The sequence below is a fragment of the Oikopleura dioica genome, chromosome XSR (assembly GCF_907165135.1).
Source record: "Oikopleura dioica chromosome XSR, OKI2018_I68_1.0, whole genome shotgun sequence".
NCBI lineage: Eukaryota > Metazoa > Chordata > Appendicularia > Copelata > Oikopleuridae > Oikopleura > Oikopleura dioica.
The window spans coordinates 5,297,463-5,316,611 of record NC_137294.1 but is presented as its reverse complement, the minus strand read 5'-3'; the positions used below and the strand labels follow the sequence as shown (position 1 = coordinate 5,316,611).

The 19,149-nt window shown below is 42.0% G+C and overlaps 5 protein-coding genes across 5 annotated transcripts; 3 read left to right on the top strand and 2 right to left on the bottom strand.

The window, feature by feature from the left end:
- Nucleotide 1: 1 nt before the first annotated feature.
- On the top strand, nucleotides 2-4,996 carry LOC145709526 (high affinity copper uptake protein 1-like). Its single transcript, XM_081787213.1, has 3 exons — nucleotides 2-166; nucleotides 442-632; nucleotides 4,162-4,996. Exons 1-3 carry the CDS (start codon nucleotides 72-74, stop codon nucleotides 4,500-4,502), a joined length of 627 nt encoding a protein of 208 aa, XP_081643339.1. The 5' UTR covers nucleotides 2-71; the 3' UTR covers nucleotides 4,503-4,996.
- A 519-nt stretch (nucleotides 4,997-5,515) lies between these two features.
- Nucleotides 5,516-11,966, top strand: LOC145709541 (protein diaphanous homolog 2-like). The gene is given in 12 exon segments (XM_081787230.1): nucleotides 5,516-5,838; nucleotides 5,893-6,022; nucleotides 6,124-6,221; nucleotides 6,266-6,392; nucleotides 6,435-6,691; nucleotides 6,740-7,025; nucleotides 7,071-7,360; nucleotides 7,402-7,912; nucleotides 7,915-9,334; nucleotides 9,378-9,502; nucleotides 9,573-9,695; nucleotides 10,302-11,966. Coding segments are annotated over 12 exon segments (3,537 nt in total). The 5' UTR covers nucleotides 5,516-5,791; the 3' UTR covers nucleotides 10,425-11,966.
- A 23-nt stretch (nucleotides 11,967-11,989) lies between these two features.
- LOC145709539 (uncharacterized) lies at nucleotides 11,990-12,979 on the top strand. Its single transcript, XM_081787228.1, has 4 exons — nucleotides 11,990-12,198; nucleotides 12,238-12,600; nucleotides 12,658-12,790; nucleotides 12,832-12,979. The coding sequence occupies exons 2-4, from the start codon at nucleotides 12,420-12,422 to the stop codon at nucleotides 12,932-12,934; spliced, it is 417 nt and encodes a 138-aa protein (XP_081643354.1). The 5' UTR covers nucleotides 11,990-12,198; nucleotides 12,238-12,419; the 3' UTR covers nucleotides 12,935-12,979.
- A 72-nt stretch (nucleotides 12,980-13,051) lies between these two features.
- Nucleotides 13,052-14,001, bottom strand: LOC145709535 (uncharacterized). Its single transcript, XM_081787222.1, has 2 exons — nucleotides 13,718-14,001; nucleotides 13,052-13,674 (listed from the first exon to the last, which is right to left on the bottom strand). Exons 1-2 carry the CDS (start codon nucleotides 13,945-13,947, stop codon nucleotides 13,419-13,421), a joined length of 486 nt encoding a protein of 161 aa, XP_081643348.1. The 5' UTR covers nucleotides 13,948-14,001; the 3' UTR covers nucleotides 13,052-13,418.
- A 2,381-nt stretch (nucleotides 14,002-16,382) lies between these two features.
- On the bottom strand, nucleotides 16,383-19,020 carry LOC145708945 (uncharacterized). The gene is made up of 9 exons (XM_081786639.1): nucleotides 18,840-19,020; nucleotides 18,660-18,792; nucleotides 18,468-18,607; nucleotides 18,156-18,398; nucleotides 17,696-18,111; nucleotides 17,466-17,651; nucleotides 17,196-17,409; nucleotides 16,677-17,147; nucleotides 16,383-16,627 (listed from the first exon to the last, which is right to left on the bottom strand). Exons 1-9 carry the CDS (start codon nucleotides 19,018-19,020, stop codon nucleotides 16,383-16,385), a joined length of 2,229 nt encoding a protein of 742 aa, XP_081642765.1.
- Between the last annotated feature and the right edge of the window lie 129 nt (nucleotides 19,021-19,149).

The following is a 19,149-nucleotide window of genomic DNA, read 5'->3' as shown; positions in this document are numbered from 1 at the left end:
TTGTTCTGACCCAATTCAATTTAGTTTGAAGTCGATCGCGAGAGTTATTTTTGAAAGAGAAATTTGTGAATATGGACCACTCCAATATGGATCATTCAAACATGGATCATTCAAACATGGACCACTCGAACATGAACCACGGGAATATGGACCACTCACAACACAAGTAAACGCCGCTAGAGTCTATCTATCTACATCTCAATAGAATAACACTTGAGTTTTAGAGACAGAAAATATTCTCACTATAAGTTGGACTACTTTCTGTTTATATTTACTTCGCTGTTTTTCTGCATTTTGTCTGACAATGGCACTTTTTCAAATCAAAATTAGACATAGAGATAGATAGAGAGTCGATATATCAACCATAATGTGTCAATTTTCTTCACTCCTACTTAGTTCCTATGGGAAATGCAGCTATTGAAGTTTTTATTGATTTTTTAGTAATATGATGATGATGAGCCACGACGAAATGATGAAGATGTATTTTTACTTTGGAGTAGAAGACGTTCAGATGATCTTCAAAGCCTGGGTTGTCAATTCCCCTAAAGAGATGATCCTCAGTTGCTTGGTGCTCTTCCTCGTTACGTTGTTCCACGAGTGGCTTCGTGTTTGGAGGGACAATCTCGTAACAAGTAAGTTTCACGCCTAGAATGTCGCTGGCGCAACTCAGTCCCAGAGTTCGAAATCCCGCGTTTGCCCGGGGGAAGATACGGGCACGGGCAAGAAAGTGAAGATTCCCGAGGGCAAAAGGGGTCACGGGCAAAAAAACGAATTTTCCCGCGGGACAAGCGGGCACGGGCACAATAAAAAATATTCCCGCGGGCAAATTCGGGCACGGGCAAGATTCCCGCGAGCTTAAACGGGCACGGGCAGATTCAATGCACCTTATGAAAAAGTGTTTAAACTATTTAAATAGCGTGGAAATAGACACCAAATACTTGAGGGAGTATATTGAAAACTAATCTGCATACAGAACTGTTATGACGTGCTTTTTTAAGGTTAACGAAGTTTTCCAGCCCATTTCCGCCTTATAGACCCCCTAACATTATACCTAGGTGTAATGGTAGAAAAATCGACCCCATGATCGCCTTTTCTAAACTTATTTTTTGATGCAGAATCTTGAGGTCGAGGCGATCATTATGATACCAAATTCACCGAAATCCAACTTGGTTTTCGGCATAAAGATACCATTAGAAGTTCAAAAATGAGCACTAGAAATTTTCTAGCGCCCGGAAAAGGATGATTACTCCAGCCTATCAGCACGTGCCTAATTCCAGATTGTAGAGCAGGTTCTATTCTATCAGAATCTATTCTCAGAAGTTGTGAACAGGGACTCTAGTGAGAACCAGCGCCCGAAGAAGCTCAAAAAATCGGGTAAAATCAAGGCCAAAAATGGCTGCCGTGAACTCAGACAAACGATTTCAGTGAAATTTTCACTTCAATTTTGCTTCATTTTTCGAGCTTCTTCGGGCGCTGGTTCTCGCTAGAGTCCCTGTTCACAACTTCTGAGAATAGATTCTGATAGAATATAACCTGCTTTACAATCTGGAATGAGGCACGTGCTGATAGGCTGGAGTAATCATCCTTTTCCGGGCGCTAGAAAATTTCTAGTGCTCATTTTCGAACTTCAAATGGTACTTTTATGTCGAAAACCAAGTCGGATTTCGATGAATTTGGTATCAAAATGATCGCCGCGACCTAAAGATTCTTATTCTGCATCAAAAAAGAAGTTTAGAAGAGGTGATCGTGGGGTTGATTTTTCTACCATTACACCTAATTATACCTTTACAAATCAACAGAAAATTTTAAGAACTTTAACGGTTCAAAATTCTAGAAAACTCCACTTCCGGTCGGTTCTAGAGCCGGAAGTTGACGTAATTTAGGTGTTATGGTGAAGTGTGACCTATCAAATTGATGCTTAGACGATTTCATATCATTTTAGACCAAGAATCAAGACCAACCGCGGTAATATAAACCGGAAAAAAGTGAAAAAAAATTCATCACTTTATGCCTTTTTTACATAATTTTAACGGTCGGTTTGACCAGGTTTGGGACTGTTTCTTCTGAAATATTGATTTAAGGATGACTCGAAATCTTCTTAGCATCAATTTGATAGGTCACACTCTACCATTTTAACTAAATTTCGTCAACTTCCGGCTCTAGAATCGACAGAGACTAGAATTCTCTAGAATTTTAAACCGCCAAAGTTTTTGAAATTTTCTGCTGATTCTAAAAAAGTATGGTGTTCGGGGGTCTATAAGGCGGAAGTGGGCTGGAAAACTTCGTTAACCTTAAAAAAGCACGTCTATATGCAAAAATAAACTCATGGACGATGTACAATGCACATTGTGCATGCAGAATAGTTCTGCAAAATGCAGAATTGTTTCGATCAGAAATCGGACTGGTCTGGGGATCTCAAATGAAAATTTTCAAAAATCACATTTTTAGTGAATTTAAATTATTTTATATTTCAATTAATTCTTAAGACAACATCGAACTTTTCTAACCAGCCCGATTTCAAAATAAGGCGCTAGAAGCTGAGAAAATGAGAGTTAAAGTTTAAATTTGGGAAATTTTGTCAAGCCGTTTGCGGCTAAGTGTGACGTCATACGACTGTAATGATGTAATTTTCTGATAGAGTATATCTGAAACTATCGTAAAAACTAAAAACATCATTTAAAAGTATGAACCTAAGCGTTCTATGAGCTAGAAATGTGAAAAAGGAGCGGAGGACCTAAATCTGGTCTTCCAGCAAAAAGAGGCTCCTCTTCTGCGAAAATGATGTTTTGAAGCTCTCTAGAACCGCAGGTTGATAAATTTTTGAAAATTTTTGATTTTTTAGATAGAAGAGACTCTACTCTATCAGTACATACCATCATGATATCTCTACGACATCACAAATAGACGTGAGAAGCTTGACAAATTTTCATGGATTTTAGTGCATTTTACAAATCTTCATTTAATATCCCCTCTCCGTTGGCCCAAATCGCCGTTTGCCCAACTTGGAGAAACGGCGATCTGAAAAAAGTTCATTAGACATTATCAAATCATTAGACATTATTTGGCTTTTTTAATGTCAATCCTGGCTTCTTCAACGCCAATCCTGGCTTCACCAACATCAATCATGTTTTCTCCAATATCATCTTCCATATCAATTATGGCTTCTCCATCGCCAATTCTCGCTTCACCGAGTTCAAATATGGCTTCTCCATTGTCTCTCTCTCATTTTCTTTCTTCGACGTCAATCCCGATTTCTCCATCGTCGATCCCGACTTCTCCAACGTCGATTCCGGCTTCATCCATCTCCATCTCGGCTTTTTCAACGCCATTTTTATCTTGAAGAAGCCATGATCGACATTCAAGAAGCGATGATTGACAATTGAGAAGCCGGGAGTGACGTTTGAGAAGCTTGGATTGAAGTAAGTGATCAACATTGATAACGGATCAGCATTGAAGAAGCCGGGATTGACGCTGGAGATGCCAGGACTCAAGTTTGAGCCACCAAGATTGACGTCTGAAAAGCTAGGATCGAAGTTTTTGAAGCCGGGATTGAAATAAGTGAAGCCAGGATTGACTGTGAAGAAGACAATAAAAGTTATATGATTAATCAATTTAAATTAATTCACATCGCCGTTTGCCCAAGTCGCCGTTTCCCCAAACGGAGACCATTCGGTCGTAGTTTCAACTAGCTCCTAAAACTTGCGATTTAAAAATCCGAATTGATTCAGGGTCGTTTTTATTTTATTTTCTTATTTTGAAAAATAGGCTTGAGATTTAGCAGTAGAAAAAAATGTTCCCCCGGGCTGCCCTCGGGAATATTTCGTGCGGGAACGCGGGCAAATCGCCCGTGCCCGTTTATGCCCGCGGGAATCTTCTCATTCATGCCCGTGCCCGTATCTGCCCGCGGGAAAATTTGTTATAGTGCCCGTGCCCGCTTGGCTCGCGGGAAAATTCGTTTTTGTGCCCGTGACCGTTTTTGCCCCCGGGAATCTTAAATATTCTGCCCGTGCCCGCCCGCCCGCCGCCCCCTTGCCCGGGAGCCGCAAAAATTTCGAACTCTGCTCAGTCCTCAACGATGTAAGACAATAAAAGATGTCCTTTGATTTATTGACGAGTTAAACTGGAACAGGGTTCGTTTTTGTTGGTTAAATTTTTGTTCAGAGCTCATCTGTTCCTTCCACAACAAGTACGAAGCTGTCCAAGACGAGAGTCAATCTGACAGTGGCGAGCCAGAGCGACCTGGCTCGCGTACACCCCTCGTCACTAGACAGCTGGCCCCAAGCTACCGCCACGGACTTAAATCATCAACCCACATTCTTCTCAGCGTTTCTTATGTGCTGCAGCAGTTTATCAGCCTTTGTCTGATGCTTGTTTTTATGACGTTCAATCTATACTTGTGTCTTACTGTTGTGTTTTCGGCTGGCCTCGGTTTTTACTTGTTCGCTTGGAAGCGGATCATCCTCTCTGGCAACATGATCCAGACTACTCCCGATTGTCACTGACACTGACACAATTGACGTTGATTTTTAACTGTACTTCCTGTAGTTTGCCAGTTCGCAAACCAGATTTTTTCAATGCGTGTGTATTTATTTTATAGCCTTAGGCTGTATTCCCGACTGTGCCCTTCGAATTTCTTTTTATCTCGCAAAATCTTTACCTAGCATTAATTTTGAACTTATTTCTCCTTATTTTCTCAATCCGAAATAAAGCTATGGTGCTCACAGGCTCAACTCTCAGAAAGCAAAATTAAGTAGCTGCTGGTGTTCTTCATTTTTTTCTTTATCCGTGCTAAATACCCACTTGAAAAGCTAAAATTACGACTAATCTTCAGGAGTTCAAGCATTTTCGAGCAATTATCTTTCATCGTAAGTAATAAATACTAAAACTTATGATGCCCTATCCGATTCTTGAGTCTTGAGTTTGTGAGCGTCATCCAATTGTTCCTCCATTCAAAAAAAAACCATATTCAACAATGAACTTCAAAACCTATTAAAAATTCGTTTTCGATCCTTATCTACGATCTCAAAAATCTCACAATAACAAGGGTCAAATGAAACTGGGTCGAAATTTCCGCCACACTGGGTAGATTCTCATCCGACCGTTTTACTTTTTCGCCGGCTGATTTGCCTATTCTTGGCTATTATTCAAATTTGCGTATTTTTTTGAAAGAGACATTTTTCTTTAAAAAATATCATGGCTAGAACGCGTTTTATCGGAAGAAGTGCAACTACAAAAAGGTATAAATCATCCTATTCGAGTTGGTGTATTTTATAGGGCATTGACTTGCTTAAATCGATGAGCATTTTTATGACGTGAATAACCTTTTAACTGAAATGATGAATATGAGTTATTGTTTCCCCTGGTCCATTTTGACATTAACGTTGCCCATCAAGTAGATATCTAGCATGAGTTTTCATAGGAAAGCCCGATCTATAGCCAGATAAAACGGCGGTCGTTAATTAAATTTCCGTCTGATAAGCAAAAGTTTCGTGAAAGGAGCCTAGCTAGTGAAAAATTAACCTGACCACGTCATGAGAAATAAATCATGTAGCCGTTTTACTACTTTTGAGATGATTCAATTTGCTTTTTTGGCCTGCTGAACATTTTTTTTCGAAATGTGTGATTTCGCGATTCGCGTCCGGGATAAAAGAGAGAGAGAGACACAACCGTTGACAAACAAACGGCCAAGCGCGTTTTTCTTTGATCAGCGCGGAAATTTTTCAATTTTAAAAAAGAAATTTCATATGCTCATAAAAATGATTAAGAAATGAAAAGAGAACTGTAGTCGGAAATGGATAAACATAAAGACAAAGATAGAGGCCTCTCTAGGATAACTAGGTACAGTGACAATCGCTATCGGAAAAGAGTGTATGAAACATAACACTTGTTTAGTTACATATCCGGAGAGAAGCCAGAGAAACACAAAATGAGATCGACCAAATCGGGAGTAGATAGCGGCTTTGGTGGAAACATGACCATGGACCAGACAAAAGCGTTTTGCCAAGCGATATCAGATAAAAAGGTAATTTCTTGAAAATCTTGTTGTCACAGTCTCTTCCTTGATTTTTTTCAAATCCTTTCTCTTCCTTGATTTGTGAAAAATTCTGACAAAAATACCTTTAGCTCGATGAGTTACTTGAGAAAATGATGAACGATACGGACATCAAAGAAGCATCGAGAGGTCCAATTCGAAAAAATATAAGACCAATAAAAGAGCAAATGTAAGTTGTAATCTGAAACCGAGTTGTTTTCATTCCATTTCTAGGGTCGTCATGTGGATGTTTAATTCGAACAAAGCGCTTGCAAGCGACTCGAGGAATCACTCGCAAGATCTTCTTTCGTGGAAAACGATGAAAAAGAGCGAATTGAGGGCTACTCTTGAGGCCGTAAAGGTAGTTTTTTCTGACCGCGAGGGACTTTTCTATCATTTTTAGGTCGGAGCGAGCTCAAATACGGTCAACTGGTTGAAAGAGTTCTGCAGTCCTGTGGACCGCGGTGGAGACGATGCTGGCCAGAAAACAGATGGACTGTCTACCCTCGTCGAAATTATGAGAGCACAAACAGTTGAGTATCTCGAAACGAAGAGGAAACTGAGATACTCGATCGACATGTTTGGGATGACACAGGACGCGACGCGGCTTGACGCAGAACTGAGAAGAGTGGAATTTAACATAAAAAACCTTGTTCTAAGGTGAGTCATTATCTCTCTCTTGCTTTCATATCCCTTTGATTCTCGCAGTATTTGCAAAATTGGAAACGTTGGCTTCGGTTACAAGCGGCTCGTGAAGGAGTTCCGCGCTATCAAGGCACTATGCCTGACGCTCAATCCTGACATACCACTTTCTGTGATTCATCAATCGTCGAAGCTACTGGCAGTCGTCGCCATTGATGCCGACGGGCAGAGTCACATCATCCGTGCGCTGACAGAAAATGCGGAAGAGTTTACCGACGAAAATGGCTTTCCGAAATCACGATTCAAAAATCTAGTCAATATTTTGCGTCTCAAAATTCCTGAAGATCATGAGGCAAGTTCTTTCAAATGAATTCTAGTTTCTTATGTCTGATTCCAGGCTGATTCCGTTACTCAACGACAAAACCAGATATTTACGAGGCAGTACGTGCTTATTTTGATCAATGAAATTTTAAAAAACAAAAATGATAACGACGAGGAATCGGACGGCGACATCGACGTGAGAATATCCCTGAGAAATGAGTTTATCCGCAACGGGCTGAAAGATACGCTTATCAGCAGGATACGATCCGAAGCGGTCGACGACAAGCAAGATCTGCTTATACGACAGTGCGACGATTATATAAAAGAGCGAGAAGACGATCAGCAGGAGCTTCATGATAGACTTAGGTAAGTCTTACCAACTACGCATAAATCTAGCCATCGTTCAGCGCAATCCGAGAAGATCTCAAACTCTCGTCCGAACTTTTCAAATATCTTTATCATTCGACGAAAGGCACCGAAGCCGAGCAGTACTTTGTCTCTATTCTACAGCACTTACTATTCGTTCGCGATGACCCTGTCACCAAATCACAGCACTATCGTCTGATCGAGGACTGCGTCGCGCAGCTTGTCATTACGCCCAACGGCACCGATCCAGACTTCCGTGTTCAAAAGAGCTCAAATAAATTGCCTGTGAATGTCGATGGCCTTCTCACCGAGCTGGTCAACGATGCTGATTTACAAAGTCTAAGAGTGAACAATGAAGAGCTATCCGCAGAACTAGAGAAAGAAAGAGTCGAGAAAAATGTTGAAATATCAAATTTGCAAAAAGAAATTGTCGCCTTGAAAGCGGCGAAAACAATTGTTGGCCCCGCTCCACCTGGTCCTCCAGCACCCCCTGGAATGGGAGGGCCTCCTCCCCTCCGCCTCCTCCTGGTATGGCCGTTCCCGGCGGTCCTCCACCTCCACCCCCACCCCCTGGAATGGGTGGGCCGCCTCCTCCTCCTCCACCTCCTGGAATGGCTGGCACTGGTGGTCCACCCCCTCCGCCCCCACCTCCGGGAATGGCTGGTCCAGGTGGTCCACCCCCTCCGCCTCCACCTCCTGGAATGACTGGCCCTGGTGGTCCACCACCTCCGCCGCCACCTCCTGGAATGGTTGGCCCTGGTGGTCCTCCCCCTCCTCCACCTCCCGGTATGCGCGGTCCCCCTGGACCACCAGGTCCTCCTGGAATGGGTGGCCTGCCTCCTCCACCAGGCGGCATGATCGGTGGGGCTCGGCCTCTTCCTTTTGGTCTTACAATGAAGAAAAAATACGAGTCCGCCCAGACTAAACGACTTAATTGGCAAAAAATAGAACCCGTTAAGTTGAAGGAGGGCTCAATCTGGACAAAGGCGAATGAACAAAAATTCGCGAATGAATCCCTCATGTCTGAAATCGCCTCCGTCTTTGCTACTAAGGCTCCTAAAAACACAAGATCAGACGGACCGGCTGTTGAAAAGAAACGACAAAAGGAGAATAAGATTCTTGACGCAAAGAAGGCCCAGAACTTGTCAATTTTCCTTGGCCGAGTCAAGGTTCCATACCAGACCGTACGCAAACAGATCCTTCAATGCTCTCCAGAACTAGAAACATCATTCGTTGTCGGTTTACTCAATCAGTTGCCGGATGCTGAGCAGATTTCTATGTTTAAAGAGCTCAAAGACGAATACAACGAGTTAGTCGAAGCGGAAAAATTCTGCGTCGTCGTTTCCGACATGCACAGAGTTCACATGCGTCTGGAAACGATAAAATTCCAGCGTGAATTCGAAGAGATCGTTGACCGAAACATCAAACCAGATATCGTCAGCGTAACAGAAGCGTCGAGAAAGATTTCAAAGTCGAAGCCTTTCAGGCTGTTCCTTGAATTGGTTCTGTTCATTGGAAACGTCATGAATGCTGGTGGACGAAACCAGCAGAGTTTTGGTTTTGATATAGAATACTTGCCAAAACTTCGCGATTCTAAAACCGCCGATAACTCAATGACGATGCTGCATTTTATTGCCCAGCTTATCGAAACCGACCCCAAATACGAAGAAATACGAGGCTTCGATAAAGACCTGCATGCAGCTGATCGAGCGCGCCGCGTTGCTCAAGACGATCTCAACAAGAGCATCAACAACCTGACGAAAGAGGTGAAGAACTTGGAGAAGAATGTCGAGCAAGTCAGTAAGCTGTTGAACAAGGACCAAGACGATCAATTTGATGAGACGATGAATGAATTCCTGATCACTGCCACGGAACAACACAAATTGTGCCTTGATCTGAAAGCGACTCTTGATCAAGAGTACGAGTCATTAGCAGATTACCTATGTTTTAACACCAAGAAAACACCTATTGAAGGTAAACATATGTTTTTAGTGGAAATTTTATAGTATTAATTTAGCATTCTTCTCGATGATGAATCAATTCCGGGAGGATTACGCGGCTGCCGTTCGCGAGAATCAAATGAGGAAAGAGGAGGAAGAGAAGAAATCACGACGAGAAATGGCTAAAGTCGCAGCGGAGCAGGTAAATATAAAACTGATTTTTATTCATTCCGTTACTTCCATTTATGAATTCATTTAACGCTCTTATCTAGGCCAAAATAAAGAAGAAGCAAAAACTTCAAAGCTCTGCGTCAAAAACACAGATCATCGACGATGAATCTGAAAATGTCATCGATGATATGCTCAAGGCTCTTCAGTCCGGCGAGGGGAATAAGGTAACACGCCCGTTCCGGATAAAGTTCCTCGTGAATTTTATCGCCGTCATTTTGCGAATTTGATTGATCAGTTCAAGTATCCAGGCTCGAATGTGATTGATTCAGGGTCTTACGTCGCTACAGCATAACCTTTCTGCGGGATATTTTTTAAATATCCCTACGAAATTGTATAAACAGCATTCATTTTCAGGCCACACGTATAAAGTGCCGGTTGTAATTGATACCGAAAGATTTCTTCATCAGCATTCATTTCACTCAAGACATTTTACGCAAAAGAGATTCTTTTTTGCGAGGGCTTACCAGAGGAATCGTCAGATGTTTTCGCTCTTCCAGCGAAAAGTGGGGAAGAGCAAGATCGTTAAAGTGCGATTTCTTCATTCATTCTCTAACGCATTCTATGAACACAGTTAGCAGTAGCGAGGTCGTAACATGCGAATTATAGCTGAGGGGCGACAAACGCCGAAGACGCAAGCCAAGATGGTAACATTTAAGACATTAAAGACAAACACACGAGCTCTTAAGGACACAATGGCATGCTGCATGAAAAACCATTTAGCAACTTTACAGATCTTTAGGGTAGCCCATTAACTAAATATATGTTTTCAGAAGCGACGACGGGCTCGCCGCAGTGGAGTTCCTACCGACGGAGGAGGAGACAACCGAACAAGATCACGAAGGGGTGGACGTCAAGTGTTCGCCTCGCTTGAAGAGGCAATTGCCGCTTCCTGATCATCCACCTCCGCCTTTCCTTCCACTCTTTGTCCAATCCAAAGTGTATTATCTGCAGTTCATCTTCACACACGTCTCAGGAGACAAAAACCCTTCAACCCTTCACATTGTCGCCACCAGCATTCCAGGAACAAGAAGAAAAAACTACGTCAGTTCCAGTTTATTCCTAATAAAATAAGATAATGTTTCATTTGTGTTGTATCATTTTTGCGCGCATTCTACTGTCTTGGCCTTGGGAGAGGATGAAAATCCTTATTTTGTAATTCATAAATTAAACTGAACATTTTTTCAACTGTTAATTTTTTCGATCTTTAATGCACATTCATGTATGACTGCTTTTGACTGTACAAATAAATATTTCATCGTCGAATATCATAGGGTTAGTTAGCAGATTAAGTTGACAAGCAAACGATCCACCGTTTGTATCAGACCTACTTATAGCAAATGATATCGTTGCTGGGCTATTTTCAAATTCAGTCATATACAGTTCTTTTCCTCTTTTGTGGACACTCTTTGTCCCAAATATTCGGAAAAATGTCCACAAAAGTGGGCAAGGGTTCCCAAAAAAATGTCCCGCCGTAGTGTATTAAAATTTTTTCAAACATAAGTTTTTATAGAAAAATGACAAATTTCATTCTTGAAACGCCTTTCTCTTGCTTATGTTTATGTTTTTTCGACAAATTTAACAGCTTTAGCCCTTCATTTCTCAAAAATAACCCTTGATTTTTGAAAAAAAATATGCTATTATTGCCTCTAAAATTTTCTTATCAGGAAAAATGTCCACAAAAGTGGAACATTATCTTTGCAATAGTGTCCCACGTAAACCCCTTAAAATCAAGAAAATGTCCACAAACTTGGGGTCCACAAAAGAGGAAAAAAACTGTACATGTATATCACGTCATTATTTTGGTTAGTCCATCTTCTCATAACTTATGAGTCATAGCATCGAAGTAATAGGCTATTACTAATAGCATCTAGTAAAATAATGAAAATTAGTTTCTCCCTTAGATTAGTATCAACAGCATGCGCAAACATTATGCAACAAATTTGAGACACTATTTTATAATGTAAAACTTTGTCTGTGCAACAAAACTCCTTTTGTAAGTGTGTACCCTAGTGACAAAAATAGTCAAAAACTAAAAAATGCATTTCAGTTCAGCATGTAACAGAACTTTTCTTTCTCCTAAAATAAACTTTACATACTCTGATGTTAAATAGATGCCTAGAGAAAAGTGAATGGAAGTAGGAATTAGGCAAAAATTATTTTGGGTAGTCTTCGTTGATCTTAGCTTTTAAGCTTTGATAGTCCTGTTATCTCAGATTAGGCAGCTCTCTAACAGCAGTGTGTGGTAGTTCCCCCCAGTTGTGCTTGTTAACCTACAATTTGCTCCTCCAGACTCTGGAGACTTCAGATGCATTCTGCGATTTTCAAGTGTTTCCTTGCTTACAAATATTGCTTTACTATTGAGCCATTTTTGCTGAAACCTTACAAAGTTCCTTCAAAGTCATCTTTTCCAATTTATGTACCTTTCTGTATTTTAATTCAGAAGATAATTCCACGCGTTTAGATTTTGAAATGGCTGGTGAGCCAAATATCTGGGCAATCGCTCGGAGACAGACCTTACTAAAATCGAGCAGATATCGACTTAATATAAAGCCAGCCGAGAATATAGAAAACTTCAAAAACATCCTTTTCGCGTTCGCTTTTATTATCGATTCGTGAAGCGACCCACAATCAAGTTTGTTTATACTCCGGCAAGAAATCTCGTGCTAGGTTCGTCATGTTATGATTTATCTTCTAAAGTTCTCTTAGACTACTACGAAGTTGGCAAGGATCTGAAAAAATATGCAAGAACAAATCCTTTTTGGGCGACTTTGTCCTGGGCGAGCTTCTTCCTTGCAGTTGCCTCCTACTGGACGCGGCCGGTGTTAGAAGACTACCGCTGCGATTTCCGGCGACTTGCTGCAAAAGCGTCGCCGATCTCAGAATCCTCAATGAACAGTTCAGCACATAATTTTGTCAAGTGCAATTCTGAGGCTCTTGGTCGTGGTCAAATAAAAGAAATGAACTTTTTCTTTTTCACATTATTCTATATGGACAAATATTCTGAAAGAAACTGGAATCCCCTGGCAACTTGTGATGAAATGCAGCTCTCGTTCTCAGATAAATTTAGATGTAAGTCTCTAGTAGAGACTCTCTACTTTTCGTTTTTCTCTTTCAGCGTAATTTTAGCAATGGTTGACATTGGCTGGCTTGGCACGATGTGGATGAATCGATGGCACTTGTCTGACATTGACATTCCATCCTACAATGAAGACAACAAAGAGTTAAAAGACGATGAGAGTCGACTTTCTTCATTCTTTAGGTGAAATAAAAATCAATTATCTTGATTTATTGAAACTTTAGGCGAATTCGACTTATCCCCAAATTCGAAAATTTAACAGTTGAGGAAAGAATACCGAGGAACGCACGAGCAGAAGGCCTCAACGACCTGCTGCCGCAAAACTAGACTATTTGACTTATTTAACGCCGTGTACAAAATAAATCTATCTCAAGGATACCAAAGAATTCGAAGTTTGTGTGACTTTATCCCAAAAATTTCTCTGTCGAGTTTTATTATCGCAGCAGTTGTTAGAGACTTTTAACAGGAGTTAGAAAGAGCTTTTCTCTGCGCCAGCTGATCTTTGTTTGCGACGCGATTCTCATCCTCCCTGTGAATTCCTCAGAAGGGCTAAGAATCTTTCCAGCATCGGGCACTTTTGAAATGTAGTCAATTACGTTTGAACCCTGAATCGAGAAGCGGTTGTCGCGGCAGTGTCCTCCAACATTTTCTCTGCCCGACGTCGTCATCTGAGTGAGGCACCATAGAAAGCCCTTCGGCATCGTCATCAAACGACTAGTGATGGTCTCTTGCGTCAGCACATAACTTCCATCAAGTACGACAATAACTGCCTTATCAAGCTTTGTAGGTCTCTAAATTGAAGTCAAAGAGTCTAGGTCTCTTTATCGAGACCATCCTTTTTCGGATTCATTCTGTTCACTTTGAGTGCGATCTCTTTTCCTAGTGACTTAATCATCACTCTCTCCTCGTAGCAATTTCTTCCCTCGCATTCAGCTTCAGAGGATTCAAACTCTGGATAGGGAGTTACCATGTGGAACTCGAACCCAGTTAGCATGTCCATATCTGTATAGTAATCTTTTATTTTTGTCCTTGTTGACTTTAGATCGCTTTCTTGTTTGAACTCCAAGCTAGAGAGTATTGCAATCGATGGAGTATGTCGTTGTCTTTTACCTGGATAGATAATGAAATACCATCAAGTACTCGGGCGGACTTCCATTTATTTGCATCTCGGCTTCCGTCATATTCTGCTTCGCGACACGAACATGCTCCCTCTTTTTCGCGTTTTCTTTTCTTCTCTCTTGCTTTAGTATATTCTCATTCTTGCCCTCGTTTTTTTGCAGCGCAAAATAAATCAAAGCGCCTAGAAGTAATGCGAAGCCAATTGGAACGAATCGACCCATCCTTTTTAGCAAATATTTTCTGCTCTGTTTTTTTCACCAAACTGAACCGGTAAGAAAAGCCGCGGGTGGGTACGATTTCAACGTAATCCCCCAGCCCGTCTTTTCTCCCCTGCGGTGATAAATAAGCACTTCTTTTTCAAATCATGAACTTTTATTTTGTCTGTTGCACCTTATTATACGCAAAGAAAGTAAAATTTCACGAGATGACATTTTCTTTATTCGCGAGGTCACTTGCTGATGGACTGGGCGTACCGCTTCAGCATCTCATCCTTGAATTTGATATTTGATAGACTCTGACTCGACATTGGGTTCGTGATTTTTGAAGAAAACGGTGAGAGCTGAGACGGCGATGCTGTCGACGATTTGGGCATGTTTTCGTTGCTACCTGGATGTTGTCGGGCAAAGTGTTTCTCCAGCGCTGTCTTATCTCGGAACCTTATTTTCTTGACTTAGATTTTTTGACTGAGAAAAGATGGTACCTCTTATCGCAGACAGAGCAGTCGACCCGTTTGGAGTGCACCTCCCGCAGATGCTGGCGAAACTTGGACTTGGACCTGAAACACTCGCCACAGTGGGTGCATTGCTTGACTCGTTCGTGCACGCGCGCGTGGTACTCCAACTGATGCTCTTGCGCAAATCTCTTGGAGCACACTTTACACTCGTACTCCTCTTATCGCGGGATTAATTTTATTACTGTTGATTTTATCTTTCGATTTCGCACTATCCCGCCTATTTTCTAACGCAAGATGGAATATTCCAGAGCCACAACAGTAAATGGATAATTAGAATCATTGTTTCTAATTGATGAGATTTAAACCTACACCTTTACTTTAAAATTATTTCCATATGAAAATCAATAACATATTTTTGAAAGAAGCATATAAAAAAATCCGCTCCTGTTTTATTTTCTTTGAATTCTAGCTTCGGAATGAGCTTAGGTATCGTAGGCATTTCTTCGTCGAGCCCTAGAATTTCGGCGATTAAAAAGCTCTTCATGTTGCTTTCTTTCTCGTGTGCTTTTCTCTGTTTCTCTTTGTTTCTTTGTGCTGATGGATGCCTATGCTTGGCGTTGTTGTTTTGGTGGAAGAAATTTGTATTGCGCGTGCGTCTTCGCTCGATCGGACGGATCCGCCGTTGGTTGGAGTTGGAGTTGATTTCGACGGACGATTCGAGCTCTCTTTATAAAGGACCAGGGGCGAGTAAAGAGGCAGCGATCTCTTCCGCGCTCGCTATCGCCAAATCAATGAGGTCAACAACAAACTGCTGCACGGGTCTCTCTCACTTCCAAAGGTGCTACTAACTAAACTTAGTTTACAAAGGAAGGAAGAGTTTGCGCTTCAGCGAGCCGCCCGGGGTCACTCCGACCCTGAGATTACAAACAGATGCTATCTTCCGCTGTCCATAGCTATATATGATTAAACTCTTGGCTACCCAAGCAGTAAACATTAACTCAGCAGAGCTGATTTTTGAGGCTCACTGTTTGTAGGCCTGAGAACGCATCACTCGCTAATCCAAAAACAATTATTTTGTCTTTCGTGATAGGGCCAGGAATTCATGCAAATAAACGTCTTTTATATAGTTTTGCCTTATCAGTGGAATGTCAAGACGTGGGTGTTGTGTTTCCCGACGCAGCTGTCCGTCTTGTTGCATTTAGGAACAAGATCTCCATTAAGAGAAAAACCTGTTCCATGCTGCAAACATTGCTTTGCGCCGTTTAATGCGGTATCAAATAGTTACCCATTTTTTTATGTTTAAAAAGAAGGCAATTGTGATGGTAGCACTGTTAATTTTACTATTTACAAGAGACAGTGTTCAGAAGGGGCAGTTTAAAAAAAGTCCTCAATGTCGCTTGGATTGACATCGAAGTTGCCGATTTTCTTAGGCGTCTTCGGTGCCTTCTTTGGAGTACTCTTCGGAGTCTTGGTATTCGAAAAACTAACTCTTCGCCTTTTTCATATTCGAAAAACAATTTCCTAGGCATTAACGATTGTCAAAAGAACAGCAAATTTCGAACATTTCCTAGAGGCGGAAGGCGCCGATTTTGGCGTCTTCAAGATTGGCTTCGGCGATTTCGTTGGAGTTTTTGGTCCTATCTTCGACGAAACCGATCTCGCTCGGTCAGTTTTTGGCGTCTGCACGTATTTATGATTCTCCTTGATCTGGATGCGGGGAGGAGATTCGTGGTTTCGTAGGCCTCGAGAGAGAGGCGACAAGGAAGAAGCGTTGGACTCCTGGGAGCTTGCATTTCGAGCTTTCTTCGGTTCTCGGAAGGATTGGCGTGATTGGCTCTTTCGGGAACCTCTACGAAATAATATAAATCCCGAATATGAAGCAAAAAAACTAACCCGAGAATCGGCTTCTGTGTTTTCGGCTTGACAACAGCTACCGGTGGAATTTTTGGTCTAGAGAAGATGATTGTAATGAGTTTCAAGCGTTCAATTTGTTACGTACGTGGTTAGGAATCCAAGCAGAGAGTCGTCGCCAATAGATTCGGTTTCGGTTGGCGCTGCTGCTTCTTCGCCAACAAAGAGGACTGACGGCGGGCTTGACATGTTTTCAGCCTCCTTCGGCGTCGACTTCTTTCTGTTGAGCTCCCACAAGTTGGTTGGAGGATGCTGGCCGATAGGAGTCGCGTAACTTTCCTCTGACATTTGCGACTGATTATCAGGTGCTCGCGCAGCTAAAAAGTTTTGAGAATAAAATATTTTAAACGAATAATATCTCTTTACGTTTCATGAGGGAAGTTGTTCGAGCGAGCTCTGCTTCATCATAAAGCTTAATGACTTCATCGTCTTCGGACAAAATGGGCTGAGAGTTGAGTTTTCGCTCCTGGGGCGAACGTCGATTCCGCTGATGTCTTGGCTTGAGAATAATCGCCTTCTGAGCCTTTCCACTCGCCATTTCTTTTTGAGCCGGGGGAGATGCCATTAGTTCAATGGTCGTGTCGATGCTCGATTGTGCAGAAGGAGCAGCCTCTTCTTCGCTAAGAAGATTTGTTTCCTGCTCTGGTAACACAGGTGGAGATATATGCGAAAGAACGGGCGTTGGAGCAGACATGATAGCCTGTTCGGACTCTTTTTCTTGCACTGGGAGAGAAACAAGGGTCTGATGATTAGGTGCAGCTGTTGAATTCTTCTCCTCCTCTTTTTTGCGAAGTTGCTCCTTTAGCTCCACAAGATCGGCTTCTTTCTTTTCCAGCTCTATATTTGAGTCATTTTTAGATCTCTTATTTACGGGAGAATGCTAACCTTCTTGAGTTTTTGCGAGGCGCTGTTTCATGATCGCCTCCTTTCGTCCATGATCGAGGACTTTTTCCAAAATACTCTCGAGGACTTTTTGCTCTTTTGCTTTTCGTTCGAGAAGCTCTTCTCTTGCCGTGGCTCCCTTCGCCAGTTTTTCCTTGAATCCTTCCTTTTTTTCTTCAAACTCTTGAAGTCTCTCGTTTTCAGCCTCGAGCAAAAGCTAAAAGTGGATTAAGAGTCGCCAACACTCATCGACAGGACGCATGAAAACGGTACCTTGATTGAGGCATTTTCAGCAGCAAGCTCGTTGAATTTTGCTTGCTTCTCGTCATCCTTCTTAGTAAGTTCGCCGATTTGAGCTTGCTTCTCTTCTTTTTGCTTTTTGGCCTGCTCGATTTTTGCAAGAAATCCCTCTTTTTCAACCTGAATTGCCGCAAACTTCGCTTCCAAATCCTTGATTTCCTAATTTGCTTGGTTAAAAATATAAAGGAACTGATGAAAATTACCGCGAAGATTGGATCATTCATGACAGAGTCGATGGTCATCCTCTTTCTTTGAATCGCATTGGCTACCGGCTCGAGGTCTTCTCGTTTGAGCATGTTCAATTTACCCGCTCGTTCAACTTTTCTTTTCAAGTCTGTCGCACCCTCCTTGAGCTCGCGCACCTTCCCGGTTTTATCTTCATTCATTTGCTTCATGAAAGCGACCCTTTTCTTGCCTTTCTCGAGTTCGGCCTTCTTTTCTCCACAGGCTACCTCTCTGCCGACTCGTTGATCACCAAGTTCCTTGAATTTCTTTTGCAGTCGATCGCGTGTGCCAGCTCCAGTGGAAGAAGAGGAGTCGAGCTTGGCACACTCAGCCATCGCAGTAGTGTATTTCTGTTCGTTCTCTTCGCAGAAGGCTTTCGACTTTTTAATCAGTCCTAAAATGCGAATTTTTTATTAAATATCATATTTGAAATCTCACCATTTTTCTCTACATCCTTCTTCTGCATCCACTCGCCATGAGCCTTCGCTTCGACTTCCCGAACATGGATTTCCTTAGCGATTTGTTCTTCAAGGTTTTTCGCGAAGTCCTCGTATCGAACAAGTTTTTCCTCGTCTCCAACTGGTTGTTGGTACTTCTTCATTTCTTCTTGAAAGATGCGCTCCTGCTCGATCGCCTTTGCCTCGAAGTTTGGGTCTTCATAAGTTGGCACATCTTCCAGCTCTAAAAAAAGAAGTTATTTTCAATATTAATTTTGAAAAATTGTTTCAATTGATTAACTCCGTGACTTACTCTGCTCAAGGAACTGCTCGATCTTCTCATTCTTCGCTTCCCACGCGGCTTGAAGCTCATCGACTTCCTTGCAAATCGCATCATGGACCGATTTCGTCGTTTTGCAAGTTTCCAACGCTTTTTCCAACATGGCGTCTTCTCTTAATAATTTTTTGAACACACGATTCATCTTCTTCCTTGCTAAATTCTTACTTGATTAGGTCGTCGTTGATTTCCTCAACTTTTTTCGAAAAGTCTTGAATTCGACCCAGCTCGTTTACGATCCCTTCTTGCTTTACTTGCTGCGATTGGAGCTCGTTGCAAATCAAGATCGCATGTTCTTGCTCTAAATTCAGTATTTCACAGCCTTTTTGATGGACTAAGATTACTTACGTTTAGCCTCGGCGATTTCATTCTTCTCCTTGCTCTCCTGGAAAGAATCCTTGAGATCATCTTTCTTCGCAGCAGTTTTCTTTTGCTGATCCTCGACAGCTTTCGTGAGCATTTGATACTCTTGTCGTCGCTCTTCATTGTGCCGTTTTAGCCGGTAGTTGATAAGGTCGATGTTTTCCATCTCCGTAGTTGCCGGTCTCTTGCTGAGCTCTGGTTTTGACTTTTACGAATTGCCAAGTGAAGAAATGAACGCTGGTATGGGCCTTAAATTGTCAAGGAGAAGCACGTGGAGAGTACCAACCAATCACTC